General features: G+C 48.1%; 2 protein-coding genes across 8 annotated transcripts in view; one reads left to right on the top strand and one right to left on the bottom strand.

Annotated features, from left to right (window-relative positions):
• TOM1L2 (target of myb1 like 2 membrane trafficking protein) overlaps positions 1-27,000 on the bottom strand; it is a 157,117-nt gene that overhangs the window by 111,571 nt on the left and 18,546 nt on the right. The window lies entirely within an intron of this gene.
• Positions 9,456-10,610, top strand: LOC307115520 (transcription elongation factor A protein-like 8). Its single transcript, XM_079798721.1, has one exon. It carries the CDS (start codon positions 10,108-10,110, stop codon positions 10,426-10,428), a length of 321 nt encoding a protein of 106 aa, XP_079654847.1. The 5' UTR covers positions 9,456-10,107; the 3' UTR covers positions 10,429-10,610.

Here is a 27,000-nt window from a genome sequence, read left to right as displayed (position 1 = left end):
TGCTGGGGATCAAGCCCGCAACTTAGGCATGTGCCTTTGACAGGAATTGAATGCAGGACCCTTCAGTCTGTAGGCCGATGCTCTATCCACTGAGCCAAACCAGCTAGGGCAAACACTGGGAAATCTTAAACTTTCCATTAAATGACTATGTTGTCATATTAAGAATGACAGTTAATATTTTTAGATATGATAATGAAACTGTGATTATATTTTTAAAAAGATTCCTTATCCTTGTAAACCCAGAAAAGGACACCTACTCAGAAGGACTCCTGGTGGCTAACTTGGCTCAATTTTTTTAAGAAACAGAGCTTAGCAGCCATTTCTTCACAGGGGCCTCTCCTGCAAACTGCACTTCAGGGAGAGGCCTGCTCTGAACTGCCTGCCTGTGTTCCTGCCATCTGCGCCAGCCTTATAAAGGAGTTCCTGGACTCCTATTTCAACCAATAGGACTGAGCTTTCCTCTTCCAATCAGAGCTGTGCAGCTCCAACCAACCAGAGCAGCTCTTTTCTGAACAATCAGGAGAATGCCTTTTGAACCAATCAAACTGCAAAGCTTTGGAGTCCTCATTTGTATGAGGATAGAACAATCAGGGACCAGGCGCAGGGACTTTGGTTCATATAAGCCAGCTCCCCTCTGGCTAAGGGAGCACACTTTCCCTTCCCACCAAACACTGCGTTTCCCCTCCAGGAACTGAAACACTGAAGATGTCTTGCCAGAGCAGAGTGGACTGACACAGAACAGAGCTGACCAAGCACAGTGGAGCCAACTGTGAAGCACAAAGCAAACTGGCAAGGCGGAGAGCAAACCATTGAGGGGCAGAGCAAAGTGGATGTGTCTAGCCGACAGGGGCTGGCCCCAGGGATGCCTACAGCCCACTGGCTATGTCACAGTGGAGCTGTTCTGCACTGAGTAAAGTTTCCCCCTTCGCCCCACCCCAAACTGAACTGGCACCCAGGACCACCAGTTGACATCCTTTGAAAATACACACGAGTAGTTATAGATGAAATTACATGATATCTGGGTTTATTGGAAAACTAGGGGCCCAGTGCACGAATTCGTGCTCCCTGAAAGGCACTGTGGTACAGGGGCGGGACTCGGCCCATCCTCCACACCCCTGCCAGGCCCCTCCTGCCGTGGCCCCCAGGCCCCTGCCTGCCGGCAGCCCTGCTCCTGCTGCCGCCGCTCCCATGCTCTGACAGTGCAGAGTGATTGGGGCCGGCGCCATCAGCAGTGCGAGCCATGGGCAATCGGGGCTGGCAGCCGCCACTCGCACCCACTGATAGGGCTGAGCGATCGGGACCGGCACCGGGCACCAGCAGCAGGTGTGAGTGCTGGGCGGGAATGCAGAGCACGGAAGCAAAGAATTTTCAGTAATCACCAGAGGCTCGCCCCGATGACAGTGACCAGAGCCCCGCCTTGATCTGGTACCTCCGCTCACTTGCTCCAACATCCCGCCGAGGCCAACACCCACCATGTTCCACGCTCTGCTGCCTGCTGCCAACACCCACCATGTTCCACGCGCGCCCCCTGGTGGTCAGCGCACGTCATAGCGACCGGTTGTCCGGTTGTTCCACCATTCGTTCTATTTGCATGTTAGCCTTTTATTATACAGGATAATCCAGGATAGAAGTGTATGGGGTCATAGACTAATTAAAACTACCTGAATTGATAATTGTTGAAACCTGCTCATAAATACATGAGATTTCACCATTAATAGCCTTTATCTTTTTTGTAATGTTTGAAATTTCCAATAATAAATAAAAATTTGTAGGCATAAACCATTCATAACTTTGACCCAGCAATATATTCCTAAGGAAGTAAGTCAGGAGGAGGGAGAAAGCTGATTCTACAAAGATGCCTAATTGAGAAAATCTCTGTTGCTCCCAACAAATGAGAGATGTCCAAGCAGCAAAGGCACATCAATAGGGGAAAAAATGCTACATACCTTTTAAATATGATAAATACTTTGGCCAAGTTGCTAGGTGGAAATCAGTACAGGAATGCTAAGTGAAGAAACAGGCAGCATGAAATATGTGCTTACCAATCACAAGGTAAAAATGCGTACTCACACAATGCAAGGATCAAAGAGAACACAGGAGGCCACGTCCTTCAGCTTCACTGCCTCTTTGCAGCGAGGCCGTGCCCACCCCGCGTGTGCAAGCACACACCAGCTGAATTAATTGTGCTCTCAGAAGCCATTCAGGAAAGACATTCATCAGTGATTACCAGGGAACATGCTTCTATTTCTGATTCATCAAGTGCTTCTGCGACCGTGGCCTTGGAAAGAAAGCAAGCAAGGCAAAACACAATCAAGTGACTCCCAGTCCAGACCACAGAGAAAATCTCATTTCGTTTTACAAGCTGGTCCTAAATCTCATTGCTATGGTTCCTAATAGCAAGAATGAAGGCATTCCCCAAGGGCAGCTTGGAGAATGGGCCTTTCCTCCGCCACTTGAAAGGGGAACGCTAGCCCTAGCCGGTGTGGCTCAATGGGTAGAGCGTTGGCCTGCGAACTGAAAGGTCTCAGGTTCGATTCAGGACAAGGGCACATGCCCAGGTTGTGGGCTCGATCCCCAGTGGGGGTCTTGCAGGAGGCAGTCGATCCATGATTCTCTCTCATCATGAATGTTTCTATCTCTCTCCCTCTTCCTTCCTCTCTGAAATAAATAAAAATATTTTAAAAAAGAAAGGGGAATGCTGAGTGGCTGCTTTCAGTGGCTGGCACAGAGGTGAAGGGCAAGAAAGATCAAGAGCACAGTATGGAAGCTTAAGAGCCTCGGCCACTCAGCAGCTCCCCTGGAGGCAAGAACTGCCCCTCCAGACCGGAGACTGCATTAAGTAGAAAGGCTTCTGCAGTGGCTGCACGGCCTTGCCACTCTCCGCCCACCCTGGAGCCCGCCGGCTCTGCGTCCCTTCTGCTTAGAGCTGCTTTGAGCAGCAGGCTTTGGGGGACGTGGCTTGATATGGATATTCGAGAATGTCCAGAAAAAAGCCATAGAAAGTCGTTTTTTCAGGGTATCTGGTAAGTCCCTTCCAGGAAAGTGCACACACACAATTGTGCGCACACTTTCAATAGGTTCTTCATGAACCCCTGACCCCAGTCAGATACCACTCTTGCCCTAGGTCCGTGGTCGGCAAACTGTGGCTCGCGAGCCACATGCGGCTCTTTGGCCCCTTGAGTGTGGCTCTTCCACAAAATACCACGGCCTGGGCGAGTCTATTTTGAAGAAGTGGCGTTAGAAGAAGTTTAAGTTTAAAAAATTGGGCTCTCAGAAGAAATTTCAGTCGTTGTACTGTTGATATTTGGCTCTGTTGACTAATGAGTTTGCTGACCACTGGCCTAGAGCATTTCAGGTGCTTCAACTGCGCAGTTAATAAGGACACTTAAAAAAGAACACTTTAAAAAGCTAAACACAACATGAATTGTCACAGCACAAGCTGGCGGCGATGTGTGAGCTGCCTCCAGGAAGCGCTGTGCAGCAGCCTCTGGGGAGGGCCCTGTGCCTTCATGAAGAGCCAGCAGACAGAGCCCAGGCTCAGCACGCAGGGAGCCAAGAGCGCTCTCGCTAAGTCATGCCACTCTGACCTTCAGAAGTGAGACCCCAAGCCTGGCGGCCTCTTCCTTTGGTCTGGGATGCTCACACCACTCATCACACAGACCCATTTTCCTGAGGGTTTCCTCAATGCTCCAGGAAAATGGGTATAGAGAATTGCCGACACACAAACTGTAGTCCATTCTCATGGTAAGAGTCCAAGACGGGTGGTCCTAGAGAATGACCAAATCAGAGACACTGTGAGAATGAAAGGAAAGGTGGTCTGGGCATGCGGAGGGCAGGACTTCAAACTTGCAGGGCCAGGAGGGCTGCGGAGAGCCTCATGGCAGACACACCTGGCAGGCCCCTCCAGGTACACTGCAGCTCAGGGGCTCCCAGAGACTAATTCTATCCTTTCTCCAAGAGATAAAATGCTCCTCCCGCAGCCTCTGGCAAGCAGTTCATCAATATTCAAGAAAGTTTTGATCACATCACTGGCCTGTTCCAGTCCCTTCTGTCTCTCCCTATGATAGTGCAAGAGAGTTCATCTAAGTTTCTTCTTGCCAAGCATTAAAACATACTTAAAATATACCCTACCTACTTCCCAAAGGAATTTGTGAAAGTTTTAAATAATTTGTATCCAAGGCAAATAAAATAAAAGGAAGACGAGAAACCACATGGAATAAAAGGTGCAATTATTTTACCAAGAACGAGGAAGATAAGACAGTACAACTAGACATTACATCGGCCTGTGCTTCCTGGCAGCCTCAGCACAAAGGGAAAGACAGTGAGTTCCACAGTCCTCACTTTCTGATTAAAAGTAGAATAAAAGACATTACACTAGAAGAATTTTGTCTTGATCCTAAGTGTTCAGATGAGTTTATTGCAGTCATTTTCATATTAAGGAATAATGAACAGCATAGTATATAACATCTTCAAACCAGTTTTACAAAAATACGAAATGTTCTTCCTATAACTTAGCCCAGCATTGAGAACACTTCACAATTTGTCTCAGTAACTTTCCTAGCTTCATTTCCTTTTTCCTGTCTCTCCCCGTCCCCATAAGAAAATATACATTTTAATCAAACCAGATTCCTTATTCCCAGAAAATATCCCAACTTTCTCAAACTTAGCATTAATCACTCTAAACTTTAAATCCTGCCTCTTCTACAAAGATTCCTCAGTTCTCCCAGTCAAAAGAGGTCTCTTCCCAGCACACTTGCCCACCGCAGGGCAGAGCACCTTAGCTTTAATCACCCTAAACGCTTTGGGGCTTTGTGCATGTATTTATGTATTTATTTGTATCTTTACTAGTGACCCAGTGCACGAAATTCATGCACATTAAAAGGGAATTAATTAGAGGAAATATTTTAATATTGCTATTTGCCTTTCTCTATAATAGAAGTGTCAGAGATGAAAGAAAATTAGTAAAATGTATATGAAAACCTTCCTCCTGTCAGAGTCGGGGGTGTACCACAGGAGTCAGAGTCAAGTCCCTGCCCACCCACATGTGCCTCGAAATCATGTGAGACCCATACCCAGCCAGCCCCACCCCCATTGGGCTAGATACAGACCTGGCCAGCCCCACTCCCATCAAGCTCCACCAGGTGGGGGGCGTGACCTGAGGTCCCCCGTCAAGCCTCTTCGGGGCAGGGGGGGCAGCGCAGCCTCAGGTCCCCCAGGCCTGGGCCAGGGCAGGGGGCACGCCTTGAGGTCCCTGTCAAGCTCCGCCAGGTGGGGGGTGCAGCCTCAGGTCCCCCGGCCCGGCGCCAGGGTGGGGGACGCGCCTTGAGGTCCCCCGTCAAGCCCCGGGGGCGGGGGGGCGGCCTGAGGTTCCCCATCAAGCCCCGCATGGCAGGGGGTGCAGACTCAGGTCCCCTGGCCTGGCACCAGGGCAGGGAGTGCAGCCCCAGGTCCTTCGGCCCGGTGCCAGGGCAGGGGATGCGGCCTGAGGACCCCATCAAGCCCCACCAGGCAGGGGGCCCAGCCTCAGGTCCCCTGCCCCAGCCCAGCACCACACCGCCTGAGGTCTCTGCTGATTGCTCATTAAGGCTCATTACAGGAACTCAGCCTCCGCTGTGGGCGCAGCCATCTTGTGTTACGGGATCCCCGCCTCTGCTGTGGGCACAGCCATCTTGTGTTACGAAATCCCTGCTTCCGCTGTGGGCGCAGCCATCTTTGTTACTGGGTGATGGTCAATTTGCATATTCCCTCTTTATTAGATAGGATTGTTGAGAGTATGTAACAGATGTTCCCCCTTTCTTCCCCACCCATTGCCCCCCTCCACCCGGTTCCAACCCCGCCTCAGACCTTCACCACCTATTGTCTGTGTCTATTGGTAATGCATATGTGCATACAAAGTCTTTGGTTAATCTCTTCCCACCTTCCCACCCCGCTTCCCTCTGAGATTCCTCACTTTGTCCCATGTTTCTATACCTCTGATTCTATTTTATTCAACCAGATTATTTTGTTCATTAGATTCCTGGTTCATTTATTTTTATTTTTAGATTCAACTGTTAAAACATATGTATTTATTGCCATTTTATTGTTCATATTTTTTATCTTTTTCCTCGTCTTCCTCTTCTTAAAGAATACCCTTCAACATTTCATGTAATACAGGTTTGGTGGTGATGATCTCCTTTAGCATTGATTGTCTTGTCTGGAAGCTCTTTATCTGACCTTCAATCTAAATGAGAGCTTTGTTGGGTAGAGTAATCTTGGTTGTAGGTCCTTCCTATTCATCACTTTGAATATTTCTTGCCACTCCCTTCTGACCTGCATAGTTTCTGTTGAGAAATCAGCTGACAGTCATATGGGCGCTCCCTTAAGTAACTAACTGCTTTTCTCTTGCTGCTTTTAAGATTCTCTCTTTAACCCTTGGCATTGTAATTATGATGTGTCTTGGTGTGGGCCTCTTTGGGTTACTCTTGTTTGGGACTCTCTGCACTTCCTGGACTTATAAATCTGTTTCTTTCACCAGGTAGGGGAAGTTTTCTGTCATTATTTCTTCAAAGAGGTTTTCATTATCTTCTCTCTCTTCTCCTTCTGGCACGCCCATAATGTTAATGTTGGTATGCTTGAAGTTGTCCCAGTGGCTCCTTACATTATCTTCATATTTTTTTATTCGTTTTGCTCTTCCAGTTGGGTGTTTTTTGCTTCCTCACATTCCAAATCATTGATTTGATTCTTGGAATCCTCTACTCTACTGTTGAATCCCTGTAAATTATTCTTATTTTCAGTTAGTGTATGCTTAATTTCTGACTGGTCCTTTTTCATGTCTTTGAAATTATCAATAAGATCCTCAAAAGTCTAAGTTCCTTGAAGCTCTCATGAAGATCCTTGAGTAACCATGGTTTTGAATTCTGTATCCAGTAGTTTGCTTGCTTCCATTTTTTTCATTTGTGACATGTTTCTTTGTCTCTGCATTTTGGCTGCTTCCCTGTTTGTTTCTATGTATTAGGTAGAGCTGCTATGTCTCCTGGAATTGGTAGAGTGACCTTGTGTAGTAGGTGTTCTGTAGGGACCAGTGGCTCAGTCTCTCCAGTCACCTGAGCTGGGCACTCTAAGTGTGCCCCTGTGTGGGCTGTGTGCACAGTCTTGTAGTTGAGCCTTGATTACTGTTGGTGTCACTGGGAGGAAATGACCTCTAGGCCAATTGGCTGTGAGGACCAGCTATGACTACAGTGGAAAAGCTGCAGTGCAGGAGACACCCTTATGGAGCAGGACTTGCTTCAGTGGGGCTTTGGTGCTCACCCCTTGAATGTGTTGCTTGTGGATGTGTAGAGTTGTATGGTCTGAAACTATCCACTGGGTGCACTGGCTCTGGAGCCTATCGGGTAGTACAACGTCAGCCACTGCCTGGGGCCACCTGGCAGGAGCTACAGCGATATCTGCAGACAGACGGCTGCTACTTGTACTGGGCTTAGGGGTGCCCAGGAGAGGCCCAGCTGTGAAGCAAGGCAGGCTGGTGCTAGTGCCAGGTCTTGGGCCTTTTATCAATAGGTTTGGAACATGCTGATGTCAGCTGCTACTTTGAAAGATTTTAGGAAAGTCTGAAGCCTGAGCCAGGACAGGTCGTTCATATGGAAAAGCTGCTGCAAACAGCTTGGGTGGGGCTGCAAATTAGACAGGGCGGGGCCTCAGGGACTCATTAGGGTGAAGCAACAGTGTGAGCCAGGCTGATGGAGACTCAGATATGACTGCCAGTCAGCCATGGCATGGGGGAAATCCCAACACAGGAACCATTACCCCTGCGAGCACCCCTGTCTCAGAGAAAGTTGCCTCCAAGTTCCTGCCCTAATGCCAGATAATCCAGTTCCTCTCTATATGTCTCAAAGCTGCTTGGCACTGGAGATCAGAGGGATCGAGTCCAAGTAAGTTCATGCACTGGCCCTTTAAGAGGAACACCTAGGTCTCCAGCAGCCTTCATGTCACTCAGCAACAATCCCTGCTGGTTTTTACAGCCTCAAGTTATGGGAACTTCTCTTCCCAGCTCTGGAACCCTGGGCTGGGGGTCTGGTGTGGGGCTTGGACCCCTTGCTCCTCACAGGGGGCCTCTGTAGTCAAGATATCCTTCCTGATTAAAAAAACGGCACACGTGGGTGTTGGACTAGCCAGTTCCATGCCTCTGCCTCTCCTACCAGTCTTAAAGTGCTTTCTTCTTCTCTAGTTGTAGGATTTCTATTCGGCCAGCTTTCAGACGGTTCTGAATGATGGTTGTTCTGTACTTTAGCTGTAATTTTGATGTGGTTGTGGGAAGCAGCAAGTACCAATGTTTACCTACACCACCATCTTTGTTCTCTACCCTAAACTCTTTAAATCCTGCCTCTTCTACAAAGATTCCCCAATTCTCCCAGTCAAAAGGGGTCTCCTCCCAGCACTTCCCATGCTCCTCCACCACACCAGGGCAGAACACCCCCGAGGCAAAATCATGCAGAGGCACAGGATATCTAGAGTCAGCTGACCTGACCTCTAATTCGATTCTGTTGTTATTGGCTATGTGACCCCAGGCAAATAAAATTTCTCTGAGCTTCAGCTTCTACATCTATAGCACAGGAATCACAAAGCTTTTGTAAGAATTAAATGAGCATTTATAAAGGCCTGGCACAGGACCTGGCATCTAACAGCTTTCAGAAGTAGGGGTGGTAATAGGTGCTATTGTAGAGACTTGGATATCTGTTTTCTCTCACCCACCTGAAAAGAAGCTCCTTGAAGGCAACATAGTAAAGTATCTCCCAGAATGCTTGATACTTAGGGCACGTCAGTAACAGAGTGGTGTCTGAAAGGCTATTTGGAATTACGTAAGAGATCCTGACATGCAGTGGCTTTATGCCACACCCAGGTCTGGAACATAAAGCTCCTAAATCCCAGGCCATACTTGATCCACACAATGCTGCCGGCCCCTGAGGGTCTCAAGTACACTGACTTCCTGTCTCACACAGTAAAGATCCTCTTCCCCATCAGAAAATCATTCTTATCATACAGCTCTCCAAATACCCAGCGAATCACATCACTACAACCTGTTCTTACCTAAAGAGCCTATTCCAGGCGTCCGGTGTGTATTTAATTGTTCCGAATGCACAGCGCGACCAGTGCCTTGATGAACTCCAGATGCCATCCATCAGCCCTTGATGGCTCATTTGGTATAACATGAATACTGTGGGCTCTAACTACTCTAGCACTTACAAGCTACCAGTATATGTCTTTCCCACTCATGAAACAACCAAATTACCTTTTAGGAATGAGATGTTCTAGTAATTCTTAAGTGACTTAACCCTAGGAAGTCTATGAAAAAAACTAATTTCAAGGAATTTTTGTTTCAAAAGCAGAAGGCAAAACCAATAACTTATGAGGCAACTTTTTAACAAATATGCCAGAAACCATACATCTCTTCACTTCCTAGGGATACAGCATTGCGGTGATGCTGTCCTGGACAGCAGTGTAAAACCCGGTCAGAAACAGTTTTGAGCACTAGCCAGTCGCTCCGTGGTTAGAGTGTCGGCCCACGGACTGACGGTTTGCAGGTTGGTGAAGGGCACATACCTCGGTTGTAGGTTCAATCCTGAGCCCCCGTCAGGCTGTGAGCGGGAGGCAACTAATCGATGTGTCTCTCTCACATCCATGTTTCTCTCTCTCTCTCCCCTTTACCCCTTCCTTCCGCTCTCTCTAAAAATCAATGGGAAAAGATACCGTCACTCCTTGGGAGAGGTTAAAACAAAACAGCTTTGAATCTTCTCTTTTGGAGTTCCCTTCAGAAGTGGGTGGCTGTGTTGTGGGAGAAAGCCAGCCCTCCCTGAGGGAGGAAGTCAAGGAGCACACTTTGGAACCACACAGTACTGGATGCAAATCTCACTTCAAAATACTGGTAAAGTTGTTTAACCTCCTTGGGCCTCATTGTTCTCATACATACAATGGAGATGTAGTACGAATGCATGTAGAAATGACTCTCATTTGGAGAGTTTGTTAAAAATACAGGGAGGGAGAGGCATGGAAGGGGGAAGGGAGGCCAGAGTCTGGACCAGCGGGTCCCAGGATTAATTTACTCAAACAGGAAATAATAGAAAAATACTCAACATGCAAAAGTCTTGTGAGGAAAGTGAAGGAAAACCACAGAGCGTGCCCAAGGCCGAGGAAGACCTCCCTTCAGAGGATGTGCCACGGGAGGCGGGACAGCCAGGAAGCGGGAGGGAACGGGAAGCGCTGACTCAGCCCGCCCAGGCACTGAAAGAGGACACCCCCGTCAGGCATTGGGACCCTGAAGACAGGCCAAGAGGCGGAGATGAGATGGAAAGGCTTCGGGAAGAAAGAAGAAGAGTAAGAAACAAGTTTGTGATGATGCATTGGAAGCAAAGACATTCACGCAGACGACCTTATCCTGTGTGCTTTAGGCCTTGAATTCTTTTTTTTTATCTGATAGTAAAATCTGGCTCCTGCTTTCTATTAGCATATTCTGATGTATCTTTTACCTTGGTTTTACTTTTAATCACCTGGTAGAATTTTGTTTTAGACAGTTTCCTTGTTAACCAGCATCTTACTGGATTTTGTATTTTGACCTATTCTCCAGGTCTATTTTTCAATTGGGAAGTTTCACACAAATGCATGAAAATATGTTCATTTCATATTGTAAAGTAACATAAGTGGCAAAGCATATTTAGTGTCAGCTCACATATGTACATTAAAAATCCCAAATTGTGTGTGCGTGCATGTGTGTATACATACATACATACATACATCAAAAAATTAACTGCTTATTTCTGTGTGGTATGAGTTTTCTTTTTGTTTATATGTATTTTTTAATGAATTTGTGTCACAGACAATTAAAATTTTTTAATAAGAATGAAATAATTTGCAATCAGCTTATAAAGGCAATGGGGTCACCTATTGTTAACAAATATGCCAGAAACCATACATCTCTTCACTTCCTAGGGATACAGCATTGCGGTGATGCTTGAAATAACTATTAAAATGTAAACCTCAAATCACCTCTGGATCTCTTAGCCAGAGGAATAAAATTGGCCATTATTACAGACAAAAAAAAATACAGGGAGACATGAGTCTCATCCCCAAAGATTGTTTCAGGGAGTCTGTTGTGGGGCACAGAAATCTGTGGGGATTTAAATTGTTTTTCATTTTTAATTACAAAACATGCAAAAATATTTCCCCCTTGTAAACTATTAAAACATTACCTTGTCAGTTATGAATGCACTCGGCTATAAGCAATTTAGAAAAACTAACAGTCACTTAAACTGGGGTGGTATTTTTCTCATGAACAAGAAGAAATCTAGAAGCAGGAAGTTTGGAGCTCGAGCAGCCACTCAAGGACTGCATGAAGGACCAAGGACCTTGGATCCTTTGGCTCTGCCATCACTGGCCTGTGGCCGCCACCCCGCTACCTGTAAGGCGGCTGCTCCGGCAGGCAGGGTCTGTGAAACAGGCAGGCAGAGGGCTCAGGGCCAAAGGGTTTTACTGTTCTATTTATAAAGGGGTGCTCTCCCTAGGGCAGTGATGGGCAACCTTTTGAGCTTGGTGTGTCAAACTTCGCCAAAAAACTGAGCATAACTCGGGTAGTGTGTCACTTTGAGGAAAAAACATTATTTCGCAAATGTTTCATCCTCGGCATGCGGCCGCCTCAGCGGCCGCGTGTCATCAGAAATGGCTACGCGTGTCAGTGCTGACACGCGTGTCATAGGTTCGCCATCACTGCCCTAGGGGCTAATGCCTCTATCTCATAGGCCAGAACTGTGTCCTATGGTTATTCCTAGCTGCAAGAGAGACTGCATAAGAGAATTTTTTAACTGGGCTCATAGCCACGCCAAACAAAGTCCAGGAGGAATGAGGCACAGGCACTGAATAGGAAATGAGCAGCGTCTACTACAATTACAGGTAAGCTTCGTGTCCCCTTGGCCCTCTCCTCCTGCGCCCGTTCATTCAGGCCTCGTGGGCGTTTTTACTAAGCTCCTCAGCAGATTCTGATGCCCCCTGCCCCCAAGGTTTGAGGACCACCTCCACACTTACTGTGCTCATCAGAGATTAGCCCTGGCTTTTAAGTGTTCAGCCTAGTGGAGCCATCATAGTTGGCCAATCAATATTCACTCTCATCCTCTTCCCTCCCCCTGCAAGTCACCCAGAAAAACCCAATCTCATTTGCTATAGCCACATCTCAAGTCTGGCCTTGCCCAGCATACAACACTGGGTAGTGGAAAATAACTGGCCTGTTTAACAAATCAAAGCCGCCCTTCACAATATGACAATCTGCCACCTCTGACACTTCAAGAATGTCAAATATTGGCTCCAACCTGAGGCCATGCTGCCTTGCCTGAGATGACAGTGTCACCCCCAGGCGACCTGCTGCCTGGAATAAGGTTTGCTTGTGCTCTGCAGACACAATCACTACTGGGTTTAGGAGGAAATGCGATGGTGGGCAAGTGTTCATCACCATTAAGTGGGGAAAAAAATCAAGAGAAAAACAGCACACATAGTTTTCTATTAGAAAGTGTAGACCTGTGCAAAAAAGAAAAGCAGGAAAGCTAATCCCAAGTGGCAGCACCAGTAAACATCTTTGTGGTGAGAGTAATTATGTTTATTCCATTTTGGTTTTGTTGGGAAGGTAAGGAAACTTTCCAAAATTTTCTACAAAAAAAATATGTATTACTTTTAGAACTAGTTTATGATTTTTTTAAAAATCTGTCAACGTATGCTGTCATGAGTAATCATGATAATTTTTAGAAGGCCTCTGATGGGTCAGCTCATCCAACTCTATGCCATATTTTATCTGCTTATCTGGTCTTTGCATAAAATTAAAAGCCAACTGAGGAGGACTTCAGCCAAAGCAAGGGTGTGACCGTATGGGTAGGGCACCATGACAAGGCTGCCAGCTACAACCGTAGCATTTTAACAACCTGAAGTCATTCAGAGTTAACGGGAAAACAAAGTCCCTGATTTCCTAATTAAGAAGCTGCAAAAAGAAATGCAGGTTCATTACTCAGCAACCATGCTGCACTCAGTAACCATGCTGCACCCAGAAACGCTGCACCCAGCCCCGCTGCACCCAGCCACGCTGCACCCAGCCACCCTGCACCCAGCTACCCTGCACCCAGCCACCCTGCACCCAGCCACGCTGCACCCAGCCACCCTGCACCCAGCCACGCTGCACCCAGCTACCCTGCACCCAGCTACCCTGCACCCAGCCACGCTGCACCCAGCTACGCTGCACCCAGCTACCCTGCACCCAGCCACGCTGCACCCAGCTACGCTGCACCCAGCCACCCTGCACCCAGCCACGCTGCACCCAGCTACCCTGCACCCAGCTACCCTGCACCCAGCCACGCTGCACCCAGCTACGCTGCACCCAGCTACGCTGCACCCAGCCACCCTGCACCCAGCTACCCTGCACCCAGCTATGCTGCACCCAGCCACCCTGCACCCAGCCACCCTGCACCCAGCCACCCTGCACCCAGCCACCCTGCACCCAGCCACCCTGCACCCAGCCACGCTGCACCCAGCTACCCTGCACCCAGCCACCCTGCACCCAGCCATTGGGGTGGAACGCGCGGCACCACGTGTGCTGCACACAAGGCCAGCCGCTCTCTGGGAGGAACCAAATGCCAAGACCCTACAGCATAGCAGGCAGCCAACCATTAAGAAAACTTTTCCAACCAGGGTACATTTTTGGCAAACCCCTGCCTACACTCTCCTCAGGAAGCCTCTGTGGCTATCAAACAAGCAAGCTAACAAATACATTAAAAGGCAAGATCTACAAACTGGATGCTGTTAACTTTAGGGCCGCAGCTGAACTGTGAGTCAGGTTGGAGAAGCAACTTCATATCTAAGACTCTCTTCTCTACTCGTCTCGTCCTCTCCAGCCAATGCTATGGCCTGCCGGAATAAACAGCCTGGCTTCTCCTAAAACAAAGCTGCCCCGGGTCAAGATGGCAGCGTAGGTAAATGCTATGCTCACCTCCTCCCATGACCACAGCAAAACTGCAACTAAATTACAGAACCACCTGAAGGCCAGCTGAACAGAACCCCTCTAACTAAGGAGGTACAGAAGTTACATCAAGACTGGTAGGAGGGGTGAAGACTCACAATGTGGCAATTAACAATCGACAGGGATATTTCGGATTTGGAGTCCTTTCTGAGGAGTGAGAGGCCCGGAGCACCAGTGCCAAGGAGCGCCCACAACACTGGCTGTGCAAATCAGCGGGGAGACAGTCCGGGGGGCCTGCGGGCTGCTGTAAACCAGGCATCCTCTTACACAGCCCGAGCACAGACTCACTCTCCCACACACGTGCCCTCAGCTCCAGAGAAGGGCAGCAGCTTGGAAAGCACCAGGGAGGGGCTGCATTAGAGGCCAGCGGGGCAGCTCTTTCCTGGACTAAGGTGCCAGCAGCGCCTCTTTTCCTTTGCTGACTCTACCCCCACACAGCCTGACACCAAAGCTTCGTCTCCAACAACCTGGCTAGCACCACTCTCACCCCACCCTGGTGATTCTCTGAGACCCCACCCCACAAAATGTACACCTCTGGCCTGAATTGTTTTCAGAGTCTCAGCCATACAAGTGGCTGGCTTGGGCCTAGCCTGCGGACTTTCCTAAAATCCTCAAAGGTCCCAAACCCCAAACAAGAATGGGCTGGCTTCAGTGTGCCCTGTACCTCTTGCTAAGTGCCCCCAAGCCCAGGACCAGTGCCAGCTGGTTTCAGTCACAGCATAACCATCTCAGGACTGGATACAGGCAATGGCTGACCTTGCTTGGTCTGCACAAGAGGCCCAAACACCTGTGCTTACAGACCACACAAAGCACAGCCAATTAGCACCACAAGTAACACACCCAAAGAGTGGACTTGGCACGGACCAGAGTCCCACTAAAGCGAGTCCCACTTTGTAGGGTCAGCCCCTGCACAGCAACTTCTCTGCTGTAATCACAAGCAGTCCTCACAGCCCATCAGCCTGACTGTCAATCCCACCCACCGATGTGTCAACAGCAATTAGTCTCAAATACAACAGGAGAGTAAACACACCCCACACAAGGGACACCCCTAGAGCACCCAGCTTAAGTGAACAGGGAGACTGCACCACTGGCCCCACAGGACGCCAACTGCATAAGGCCACCCTACCCAGACTGGAGATGTAGCAGCTCTACCTCATACATAGAAACAAACACAGGGAGACAGCCAAAATGAGGAGACAAAAACATGTCCCAAGTGAAAGAACAAAACTCCAGATAAAGAACTAAACATAATGGAGGCAAACAATCTACCAGACGCAGAGTTCAAAACATTGATTATAAGGATGCTCAGCTTAAGGGAAGTATAGGTGATCTCAGTGAGAACTTCAACAGAGAGATAGAAACATCACATGATGCAGAAGATCAAATCAGTGATTTGAAAGACAAGGTAGCAGAAAATGCCCAACTGGAACAGCAAAAAGAAAAAATCTCAAAAAATGAGGATAGTTTAGTCCTGGCAAGTGTGGCTAAGTGGTTACAGTGTTGGTCTGCACAGGTTCGATTCCTGGTCAAGGGCATGTACCTGGGTGGCAGGTTTGATCTCCAGACCCAGTCAAGGCATGTGCAGTAGGCAACCAATTGGTGTGTCTCTTTTACAATGATGTTCCTCTCTCTCTCTCTCTTTCCCACTCCCTCCCTTCTTTCCACTCTCTCTAAAAATCAATAAAAAAAATCTTAAAAAACAAACAACAAAAAAGGAAAAATAACATTCAAGACCCTCAGAAATGCCATTCCAATAAAGTTCAGGGCAAGTTCTTCTAATTAAAGACTGATTCCACAGCTGTCCTTGGGGTGACCTCACTGATTCAAATAAGTAGCCACAGGGTTTCAGAGGGAACTATTTTAACTCTGCTTTCCATAATGATTCTGGATGAAAGCTTCAGTTAGTTAAGTTTGTGGGTCAGTCTCATAAATTATTTTCTTGGCTGGCTCCCAAGAAAGCCAGGCCATCATTCCAGCAATGAGGTGATCAGTTTTGCATTCCTACCCAAATGGGAGGCTTCTTCACAGAGCTTGCAAGTCATACCTGTAAGATCTATAACCTGGGATGCTCAACCTTCCCCTAAAATCTGTTCTAGTGATTTAGGGAAACCACAGTGTTGAGGATGGCTGTCCACACGACATCCAGAACACGCTTGCACCTACAGAGGAGACCATTTCTCCAGCAAACAGGTAGACAAAGGTCATCTCTAGATTTGCTGCCACTTCTACCATCAGAGCTTGGGGAACACCTTGTGGTGGGGGCGCTATGAGAGCCCCTGAAATTCCTATTCTGACCTGGCAGTTCTGTTCACATGATGGAGGGGCACCACCGACAAGCAGGTTCCAGAGGCCTTTTGTGGTGGTGCAAAAAGAGTCCAGGCCCTTTGAAGGCCACAGACCACCACTTATCTACTTGGCTTCCTTGTTTATGAAGAAGGATAACAGAGAACCTCACTGCACCATGAAAATGAAACATGTGAAAAGCTAGACAAAAGGTTGACTACTTACACGATTATTCGAGTCCCATTAAGGCAGAACTAGATCAGCTCCCGCAGAACAGGGATTTTGAGGGTCTCTAACCTGTTTGCCCCCAGAGGCAGAATGCAACAAGGTGACTGGCCTGTGCGTTGGTCACGCCTGGGTTTGATTTTCGACTCTGCCAGATTATCTTCAATTTTCCATAGTTCTAGCAAAATAAGCCTTTCGACCCCGCACTATCTTGGCTGATTGGAAAACAAAAATCCACAGATGACCTAGGAGCCTCGTTTTGCTTTAGAGTTGCAGCCTCTTTACACTAAAATGTACCACAAAAGGGCTGATGTGAACTTTCTGTATTTGAATTTTCTCCCTCATTCTGTTCTCTTGATTTCTCTCCTTGCAGGTAAGTATAATAATTAACAAGCGCCTAAAAAGAAAAGGAAGAAGGCAGGAGATGCAGACAAAGGAGCCTAGGGAAGATCTGCAACCCAGATCATCAGCTTTCACAGAAACAGCACTGGCTTGAAACATCAGACAGAGCTAAGGACCGTATGAGCTTGGTCTGCCTCACCCATGGGCAGCATGTTCTTCTTCATAAGGCCACAAAGCAAGGTTCGATAAAGAATTAGCCATGCCCAGCTGGTGTACTCAGTGGTGAGCATCGTCCCATGCACCAAGAGGTCACAGGTTCTATTTCCAGTCAGGGCACATGCCTGGGCTGCAGGCTCAATCCCCAGTAGGGGGCGTGCAGGAGGCAGTTGATTGATGTTTCTATCACTTTCCCTTCCTTTCTCTCTAAAAATAATAATACAAAGGTATTTTTTTTAAAAGAAAAAAGAATTAGCCATAATGAAGGTGGGGCATTGGGGGCAATCAGATCTGGCCTCAAACCCCTGGCTTTGCAATTTATTCACCCCAAGACCTCAGGCCAGTTACTTTATCTTGGATTTAAGTCTTCATCATCTGCTAGGAGAATCAGAAAGGATATCTACCTAATAAAAGAGTAACATGCTAATTGACCACACCTTTGCGCCACCCACCAGTCAACAAAGATGGTGGGTTAATTTGCATACATAGGTGCTGAGTGGCCTGAGTCGGGGCAGGGCAGGACGCTTGCATCATCGCCATGGCGACGACACAGGCGTTCCGCACCACCCCAGCCGCTCCAGGCCTCTGGGCAGCGTGGGAAGGCAGAAAGGTGGCTCTGGGCCAGAGTGGAAAGGTGGCTCCAGCCAGAGCGAAGGCACTGCAGGCAGCCAGGGGAAGGAAGGCCCATTCTTGCACGAATCTTTCTGCATCAGGCCTCTAGTAATTAATATATATATATATATATATATATATATATATATATATATATATATATATTAGTAGCCCGTTTGCACGAAGATTCGTGCAATAGACCTTCATTCACCTGGCTGCCTGCACCAGTTTTCTGCCGGCACCAGGGACCCAGGCCTTGGCTGTGGCCACCGCCTTCTGCCTTTTTCAGGGTCGGGGCTTGGCCCCGGGCGGTGGCCTTGGGCTCCGCGGCACCCAACATCCTTGCTAAGGATCGCAGGAGCCGATCCCCAGTGGTTTCCTGCCATCCTTGCAGGCTGCCCACTGGTGCCCAAGGCCGGGAAAGCCTCCGCCCCAGGCTTTCCTGGCCTTGGGCTCGCCGCACCCAGTGTCCCTGCTAACGATCACAGGAGCCGACCCCCAGTGGTTTCCTGCGATCAGTGCAGGCTCCCCGCTGGTGCCCAAGGCCCGGAAAGCCTCGGCCCCTGGGACCCCGGGAGCGGCGGGAGGGGCGGGATGGGCACGGCCAAGCCCCCCCAGGTGGCCAATCGACCCGGAACCCCCGGGAGGGGCGGGAGGGGCCGGGCCACACACCCCCGGGTGGCCGATCGACCCCCGGGACCCCGTGAGCGGCGGGAGGGGCGGGATGGGCCTGGCCACGCCCCCCCAGGTGGCCGATCGCCCCCCCCACCCCTGGGAGGGGCGGGAGGGGCCGGCCACGCCCCCTCAGGTGTCCGATCCAGGAGGGGCGAGAGGGGCCGGCCACGCCCCCCCCAAGTGGCCGATCGACCCCCGGACCCCCGGGAGGGGCAGGAGGGGCCAGGCCACGCCCCCCCAGGTGGCCGATCGACCCCCGGAACCCCCGGGAGCGGCGGCATGGGCCCGGCCACGCCCCCATGGGGTGCCGATCGCCCCAGGCACCCCCGGGAGTGGCGGCATGGGCCCGGCCACTGGGTACCGCCATCTTGATCTACTCAACGGCGGATATGCCACCCGGAGTCCCGCCCCCAGCCTCCTGCCGGCCCAATCGTGGGCATAGCGGAGGTGCGGTCAATATGCATGTTTCTCTATTATAAGGTAAGATATATTTTCTTTTTAAAAATCTTTATTGTTGAGAGTATTACAGATGTCCCCCTTTTTTACCCCCATTGCCGCCGTCCACCCATTTCCTGCCCCACCCCAGGCTTTCACCATCCTATTGTCTGTGTCCACAGGTAATATATGTATGCATGAAAGTCCTTCAGTTAATGTCTTCCCCGCACTTCCCTCTGAGATTCCTCAGTCTGTTCCATGCCTCTGGTTTTATTTTATTCATCCGTTTATTTTGTTCATTAGATTTCTTGTTTGTTAATTTTTATTTTTAGATTCAACTGTTGAAATATATGTATTTATTGCCATTTTATTGTTCATATTTTTATTCTCCTCCTCTCCCTTCCTCTTCTTCTTCCTTCCTCTCTCCGTTTTACCCCCTCTCCCTCCTCCTTCGTCTTCTTAAAGAAGACTCTTCAACATTTCACGCAATACTGGTTTGGTGCTGATGATCTCCTGTAACAGTTTGTCTGTGAAGCTCTTTATGTGACCTTCAATCTAAATGAGAGCTTTGCTGGGTAGAGTAATCTTGGTTGTAGGTCCTTGCTTTTCATCCCTTTGAATATTTCTTACCACTTCCTTCTGGCCTGCAAAGTTTCTATTGAGAAATCAGCTGAGAGTCATATGAGCACTCCCTTAGGTAATTAACTGCTTTTCTCTTGCTTTTAAGATTCTCTCTTTGTCTTTAACCCTTGGCATTTTAATTATGATGTGTATTGGTGTGGGCCTCTTTGGGACTCTGTGCTTCCTGGACTTGTAAGTTTATTTCTTTCACCAGGTAGGGGAAGTTTTCTATCATTATTTCTTCAAACAGGTTTTCAATGTCTTGTTCTCTCTCTTCTCCTTCTGGCACCTCCATAATGTGAATGTTGGTACGCTTGAAGTAGTCCCAGAGGCTCATTACACTATCTTCATTTTTATTTCTTTTTTCTTTTTGCTCTTCTGATTAGGTGTTTATTGCTTCCTCATATTCCAAATTGTTAATTTGATTCTTGGAATCCTCTACTCTACTGTTGAATCCCTGTAAATTATTCTTTATTTCAGTTAGTGTATGCTTAATTTCTGACTGGTCCTTTTTCATGTCTTTGAAATTCTCACTAAGATCCTTGAAAGTCTAAGTCCCTTGAAGCTCTCATTAAGATCCTTGAGAACTTTATAACCGTTATTTTGAACTCTGTATCCAGTTTGCTTGCATTCCTTTCATTTGTGATATGTTTCTTTTTCTCCATATTTTGGCTGCTTCCCTATGTTTGTTTCTATGTATTAGGTAGAGCTGCTATGTCTCCTGGAATTGGCAGAGTGGCCTTGTGTAGTAGGTGTCCTGTAGGGCCCAGTGGCTCAGCCTCCCCAGTCACCTGATCTGGGCACTCTAGGTGCACCCTTGTATAGGCTGAGTGCACAGTCTTGTTGTAGTTGAGTCTTGATTGCTGTTGGTATCACTGCGAGGAATGGACCTCCAGGCCAACTAGCTGTAAGGACCAGCTGCAACTACAGTGGGAGATCTGCTGTGCAGGAGACACCCCTATGGAGCAGGACTTGTTCAGTGGGGCTTTGGTGCTCACTGAGTCTGCCCCTTGAGTGTGTCGCTTGTGGATGTGTAGAGTTGTAATCTATTATGGTACAAAGCTGTCCACTGGGTGTACTGGCCCTGGAGCCTCCTGAGTAATACAAAGTCAGCCACTGCCTAGGGCTTCCTGGTTGGAGCTACAGAGCAAACTGCAGATGGCTACTACTTGTATTGGGCTTAGAAGTACCCATGGAAGGGCCATCTGTGAAGCAAGGCAGGCTGGTGCTAGTGCCAGGTCTTAGGCCTCTTGTTGATAGGTTTGGGGCATGCTGACATCAGCTGCTGCTTGTTTGAGAGATTTTAGAAAAGTCTGAAGCCTGAGCCAGGACAGGCCATTCATATGGGAAAGCCACTACAAACAGCTTGGGTGGGGCTGCAGATTGGATGGGGCAGGGTCTCAGGGAATCACTAGGGAAGAGTGAACAGTGTGGGCCAGGCTGATGGAAACTCAGATATGGCTGCCATTCAGCTCTGCCACAGAAGAGGTCCCAGCACAGGATCAATGACCCCTGTGCGCACCCTGTCTGGAAGAAAGCTGCCCCCGAGTTCCTGCCCCAATGCCAGATAGTCCAGTTTCTGCCTGTATGTCCCTGGATCCCCAACACCCCTACCCCTGAGCTGGAGCTCAGAGGAAGCGGAACAGTGTAAGTTTGTGTGCCAGCCCTTTAAGAAGGACTGCCTGAGTCTTTAGCAGCCTCCATGTCACTCAACTACAATTCCTACTAGTTTTTATAGCCCAAAGTTATGAGGACTTCTCTTCCCAGCTCTGGAACCCTGGATTGGAGGTCTGGAGCTTTGGGACCCCTTGCTTCTCATGGTAGGACTCTGCAGGAAAGATATCCCTCGCGATTTAAAAAAACACCACACGTGGGTGTCGGACCAGACTATTCAGTGCCTTTGCTCCTCTTGATGTACTTTCTTCTTTACTTCTCTAGTTGTTGGACTTCCATTCAGCCAGATTTCAGGCAGTTCTGAATGATGGCATTTACCTATGCCACCATCCTGGTTCCCAGGATATATTTTAAGAATGTTTATAATAAGAGCTGCTGCTGACACATACACTGTCTCATTTAAACCTTAAAACCACCCTGTGAGGGAGCTATTACTGCCCCCATTTTTAAAGATGAGGACACTGAGGTTCAGACTGAGTAATATGTCCCCAAAACACAGGTGGTGAGTGCTAGGCCTGAGAATGAGATCTGGGCTTGTCTGCCCCCGAGGCTGTGTTCTTGGTGCCATTACAGTGCTTGGTGCACAGCAGGTTGTAAAGAAAAGCCAGCTATTGGGACTCCGGCAAAGTACCTCCTGAGCCTAACTCAGCAGCTCTGGGATGAAGCATCATCATGCCCATTTTACTGGTGAGGAGGCGGGGGCCCAGCTAGTTTAGACTCCTAGAGTTCAATAAAAAACCCATTTTCCAGAGGCATATACTTCAGTATATTTATTGATAAAGTTATATGCAGCCTGGAATCTGCTTCAAAATAATGCAGAGCCAGGGAGGATGGTGTGGTAACGAGATGAAACAGATGTTGGATTGGCCAGATGTTGAGAACTGTCGAAGCTAAGTCATGGGTACATAGAAGTTCACTATACTGTGTTCCTTATTCTTGTTTGTTAGAAACTTTGCATAATAAAAAGCAAGAGCAAAAAATATCACCTCATCTCCAGGAAAATGTATAAGGCGGAGGTGGGTCTCAAATTGAGGTGTGTTCTGTCTCCAAATTCCAAGTTCTCTCTACTCCACTGTAATAAAGCATTCCTCCTTCTTTCCATCCTCACTATATGGTCCAGCCGCACTAGGGACTGGCATCATTCTAGAACCCAAAGTTCAGGCAATCTAAGTTGGGAACCACAAGGCAATCTCCACTGAGCATCATATGGCGGCAGCCCACACTCTGTAGGGGCGCAGGGGAAGGGTGGCCCTGCTGCCTGGAGAGTCTAGGAAGGTCTTAGAAAGGAAGCAGGACTTTGGTGAGAAAAGGATGTGAATGATGTGAAGGAGAATGAAGGGTAAGAAAGAGGAGAGAGAGAAGGAGCAGTGCATGTAGGTGCAGCGGCTGCGCAGGCTGAGCTCTGCTTCCCCGGCTCCCTTTGGGTGCTACTGCAGCCCCCACTGGTGTCCCTTCCACCTGTCTCCCCGCCTTAAACTACCCTCCACACTGTCCTAGGATGATCTTCCCAAACAGAAATCTGATCACATCTTCCCTCTGTGCATGAAAAACATCCCTGAGCTCCCCAATTAACTCCAACAACGTCTACACTTCTCAACCTGACGCTCAGAGTGACTGTCACTAACCAGCACTCACTGCCACCTGCCCCCTTTGCCAGGTGCACACACGGATACCCAAAGCCTGGGGTCTGCTGCCTCACACACCTGGGTACCTTTTCTCTAATGTTCTCTCTTCCCAACATGCCCCGCCTCCTGATAACTCCTGTAGGACCAGCTCAGATGTCACCGCCTCACTCTGCCCCAGCAAAGCACACACCCACTGTTATCAGGACACCCTCAACCTACACTTGTTTGTACTTATTGTTCCCCATCTACACAACGGGTGACCAATACCAGGTGTCTATTATCACTATTGGCGACTTTAAAAATGCAGCCCCTGAGCAGACAGGCAGGGGGCCTGGCACGGAGCAGCTACTGGGAGAGGCTGCCCCGTAGGGGCGACAGGATGCTGAGCAGAGGGCTCAGTCCTGACCTTAGCTGAGGCCACCTTACTGCTGTGCTCTGCAGGTGTCTGAAAAGCCCAAGGCTGCAGGAGGCTTATTTAGTGCCTTAAAATGCTGTAATAGTTTCCTTCCAAAGGTTCTAGACAAATGGAAAATGATAGCGACAGCTTTTTGCTCCCCTCACCTCCATGGCTACAAAGCTAAAGATATCATCCATGGGATCAGGGATTTGGTGTCTCAGAAGCAGAGACAGGTCACAAGATGAACTGGTCCGGACCATCTGCTCTTGGATGGGGAAACAACCCCATATTCAGTTATTCTCCTCGATGCACCAGGCACCTGCTTCTCTTGTGGAAATCTGGAGCCAACACACGATTTTTATTTAACTTAGAATAAAACCAATGTCTCCTACAAGAAGGGGCGAAAAGCTTACCACAAGCATGCCAACTTGCAAGGAACTGAGGAGCCTCTGGCAGGGTTACGAGAGATGGACCCATAGCCTCTCAGGCAGGGGGCACCTGTGCTCTCCATATTAAATTCTTAGCAACAGGGGTTAACAGAGGAAAACAAAAGCTCCCAGAGGTTTTGCATCATTGCAAACAGAGAAAACCCCCCCAGACCTAGCACTAGAGGAGCTTCCTCCGCCTACATTTTTCATGGGCCTGCTGCTCCTGCAACGCCCAGCACCAGGCTCGGCCATTTCCACACAGCGGCACTGCTCCACTGCCCCACCACACAACCCTTCATCCGCGGAGCCAATGAGAACACAGGATTCTCCATTCATCATGGCCGTGGACACCAAAATAGCTCATCTGACCTTTGCAAATATCAAACAGTGAATTTAAAGCAGAAACTGGCAAAAGGTAATGCGGAAGTCTTCAGCTTTCCTTTCAAGGATGATTTTGTCATTAGCCAAGAAACAGACTGCCTTTTTGCAACTAACTTTAATATTCATTCTGTATTTCTAAACAAAAAAAGTTATCTTTTTAATTATTCATCCAATATTGATAGTTGAGAGATTAGGGGATTTGGTTTATAATTTTTGGTTGTTTTTGGTTCTTACTAGTGTGTTAAGCAGAAATGCTACAATGAAAAGTACTATATTTGCTAGATTCTAGACAAGATATTGTATGTAAAGAGAACGTTTTTGTCTTTATATTTAAAAAGGCTACCCAATTTAAGCAGATTGTAACTTATGTTGAAGATAATTTGATACATAATAAAAGATTATTACAATTTTAAAAGTCAGGAAGGTAGTCCCCAGGCGTGAATGGAAAGAACGATATCTAGAAGCCCAGGCCCCAGCCTCGGGTGCAGAGAAGGGAAGGAGGAGAAACAGCAGTGTTTTCTTACAGGGGCTCATCTTCACCTCCAGGAGGAGGATCTCTGGGGTGGCATCTGAGGGTTCTTTTGGAACCAATCTCTGAGCAAGTGCAGTGGCTTTAATGTGGGGGAAACCTGGGGTCAAGTCTAGGCTCTGCCACTGACTCCCTGGCATGTAACTAACTCAGCCCCACTATAAATCAGAGAAAATCCTACTACTCCCCGGTGGCTGCACGGGGAGTGAGCAGAAGCCCTCCATAAACGGCAGTTCCCTCCGCACTTACTCCCTTTCCAGCTCTGCCAGAGAACTGCCTCTAAAATCCAGTCTCTGACATGTTCATCTGATCATTCTGACGCTAATTAAAGGATGTACAAGACTCCTGATTTCTGTTTCACTGGGTTAGAGAACAGGAAGGAGACGCTGTGGATTCTCAAGGCTAAGTCGGCCAGTAACATGAAGGGAATGTGAATATGAGATCAAAGTATACTACCCTGGAGCAGCAATAGAGAGATGTGGTTCCCTCCCAGCTGGCAGGCAGAAGGGGAAAAGAAATGAGGCACTGATACCAGGTGTACTGGTTAATAATGAGAATTTTTTTCAATAGATGGAGTTACACATATGTTGATATACATGCAATTTGATATGTATACTATTTTGTTGTATTGACAGCAAGCTTCAAAACTTCATATGTCAAATTTTCTGAAGGTGTTAACATCATAGATATTTTTATGCTTAAAAATGTCGAATTTCATGCCAAAAAACAAGAGCACTTGCGTGAAGTTTTAATTCATTACTTTATTTTGAAGAAAAGTGATGCTGAAAGTTATCCATATACTTCAGGAAGCTTATGGTGAACATGCTCCATCTCAAGATCCTTGTGAACACTGGTTTAAACGCTTTAAAAGGGATGATTTCGATGTGAAAGACAAAGAACGTCCAGGTCAACCGAAAAAGTTTAAAGCCCAACAATTACAAGCATTATTGGATGAAGATGCGTGCCAAACTCAAAAACAACTTGCAGAAAGATTAAACATTGCTCAGCAAACAATTTCTGATCGTTTACAAGCAATGGGAAAGATTTTAAAGGAAGGAAAATGGGTGCCACATCAACTGAACAAAACACAAATGGAAAACCGAAAAGTCATCAGCAAAATGTTGCTTCAACGGCACGAAAGAAAGTCCTTTTTGCATCGAATTGTGACTGACGATGAAAAGTGGCTTTATTCTGAGAATCCCAAATGCACAAAATCTTGGGTTGGTCTAGGTCAACCATCAACATCAACTGCAAGGCCAAATCGCTTCGGAAAGAAGACAATGCTCTGCATTTTGGTGGGATCAGGAAGGTGTGGTGTATTATGAGCTTCTAAAACCAGGTGAAACCGTTAATAGTGATTGCTACCGACAACAAATAATCAATTTGAACCACGCTTTGATCATAAAATACCAGAAAGGGCCAGAAGACAGGACAAAGTAATTTTGCTTCATGATGACACACCATCACACACTTCAAAACCAGTTAAAGACACGTTAAAAGATCCTGCCTGGCAAGTATTACCCCACCCGCCATATTCACCAGACCTTGCTCCTTCAGATGACCACTTGTTCCAATGGATGGCACACGCACTTTCTGAGCACAGGTCCTTGGATGGCAGGGACACAGGAGGCACTCCACAGCTCTGCCCATGGCGCGTCCACTCTGCATTTCTACAGGAGGGTGCTCAGGAAGGAAGGTAGCCAGAGGCAGTGAGCTTACTCCACAGTCTCAGAGCTGGTTATCCATGGGGGAGCGTGGGCCACTGACAACCAAATGCCTTTCCCTCCTCAGAGTGCAAAAACATAAAGCTATCTCGCACTGATGGCGGTGCAGGGGAAACAGCTACTCTTGGGATCTGTTACTGAGAATCTATGTTGGACCCCCTTTTAAGGCAATTTGGCAGTCTCTATAGAAGTTTTACTTCTAGGATTCTACACCATAGAAATATATATGTGGCCCTGACCGGTTTGGCTCGGTGGATGGAGCGTCGACCTGTGGACTGAAGGGTCCCGGGTTTGATTCTGGTCAAGGGCACATGCCTGGGTTTCGGGCTCGACCCCCAGTGGGGGGCATGCAGGAGGCAACCAATCAATGATTCTCTCTCATCATTGATGTTTCTATCTCTCCCTCTCCCTTCCTCTCTGAAATCAATAAAAATGTATTTAAAAAAAAGAAAAGAAATATATATGTGTACAAACATAGGTTGCCACAGCATCTATATATATAAAAGCCTAAGCAACTGGCTGACCAGCCGGTAGCTATGACATGCACTGACTACCAGGGGGCAGACGCTCAACACAGGAGATGTCGAGCGACAGCAACTTTGTAGAGTGCCCTCTTGCACTCCAGGACCCCCCAGGGGATGTCGGACTGCCAGTTTCGGCCCGATCCCCACAGGCCAGGCCAAGGGACCCCCACCTGCCGGAGGGACCCTGCTCACTCCGCAGACACCTTCGAGCGCTGGCGCCACCCCAGGTGCGGCTGGCCAGGGAGGGACCCAAGAAGTTGGCTCCAGGGCGTGTCCAGCCCATCTCACC

The sequence above is a fragment of the Cnephaeus nilssonii genome (genome assembly GCF_951640355.1).
Source record: "Cnephaeus nilssonii genome assembly, chromosome: 19".
Taxonomy (NCBI): Eukaryota; Metazoa; Chordata; class Mammalia; order Chiroptera; family Vespertilionidae; genus Cnephaeus; species Cnephaeus nilssonii.
The sequence above is the reverse complement of the archived record's forward strand: the minus strand, read 5'-3'. Positions and strand labels throughout refer to the sequence as shown.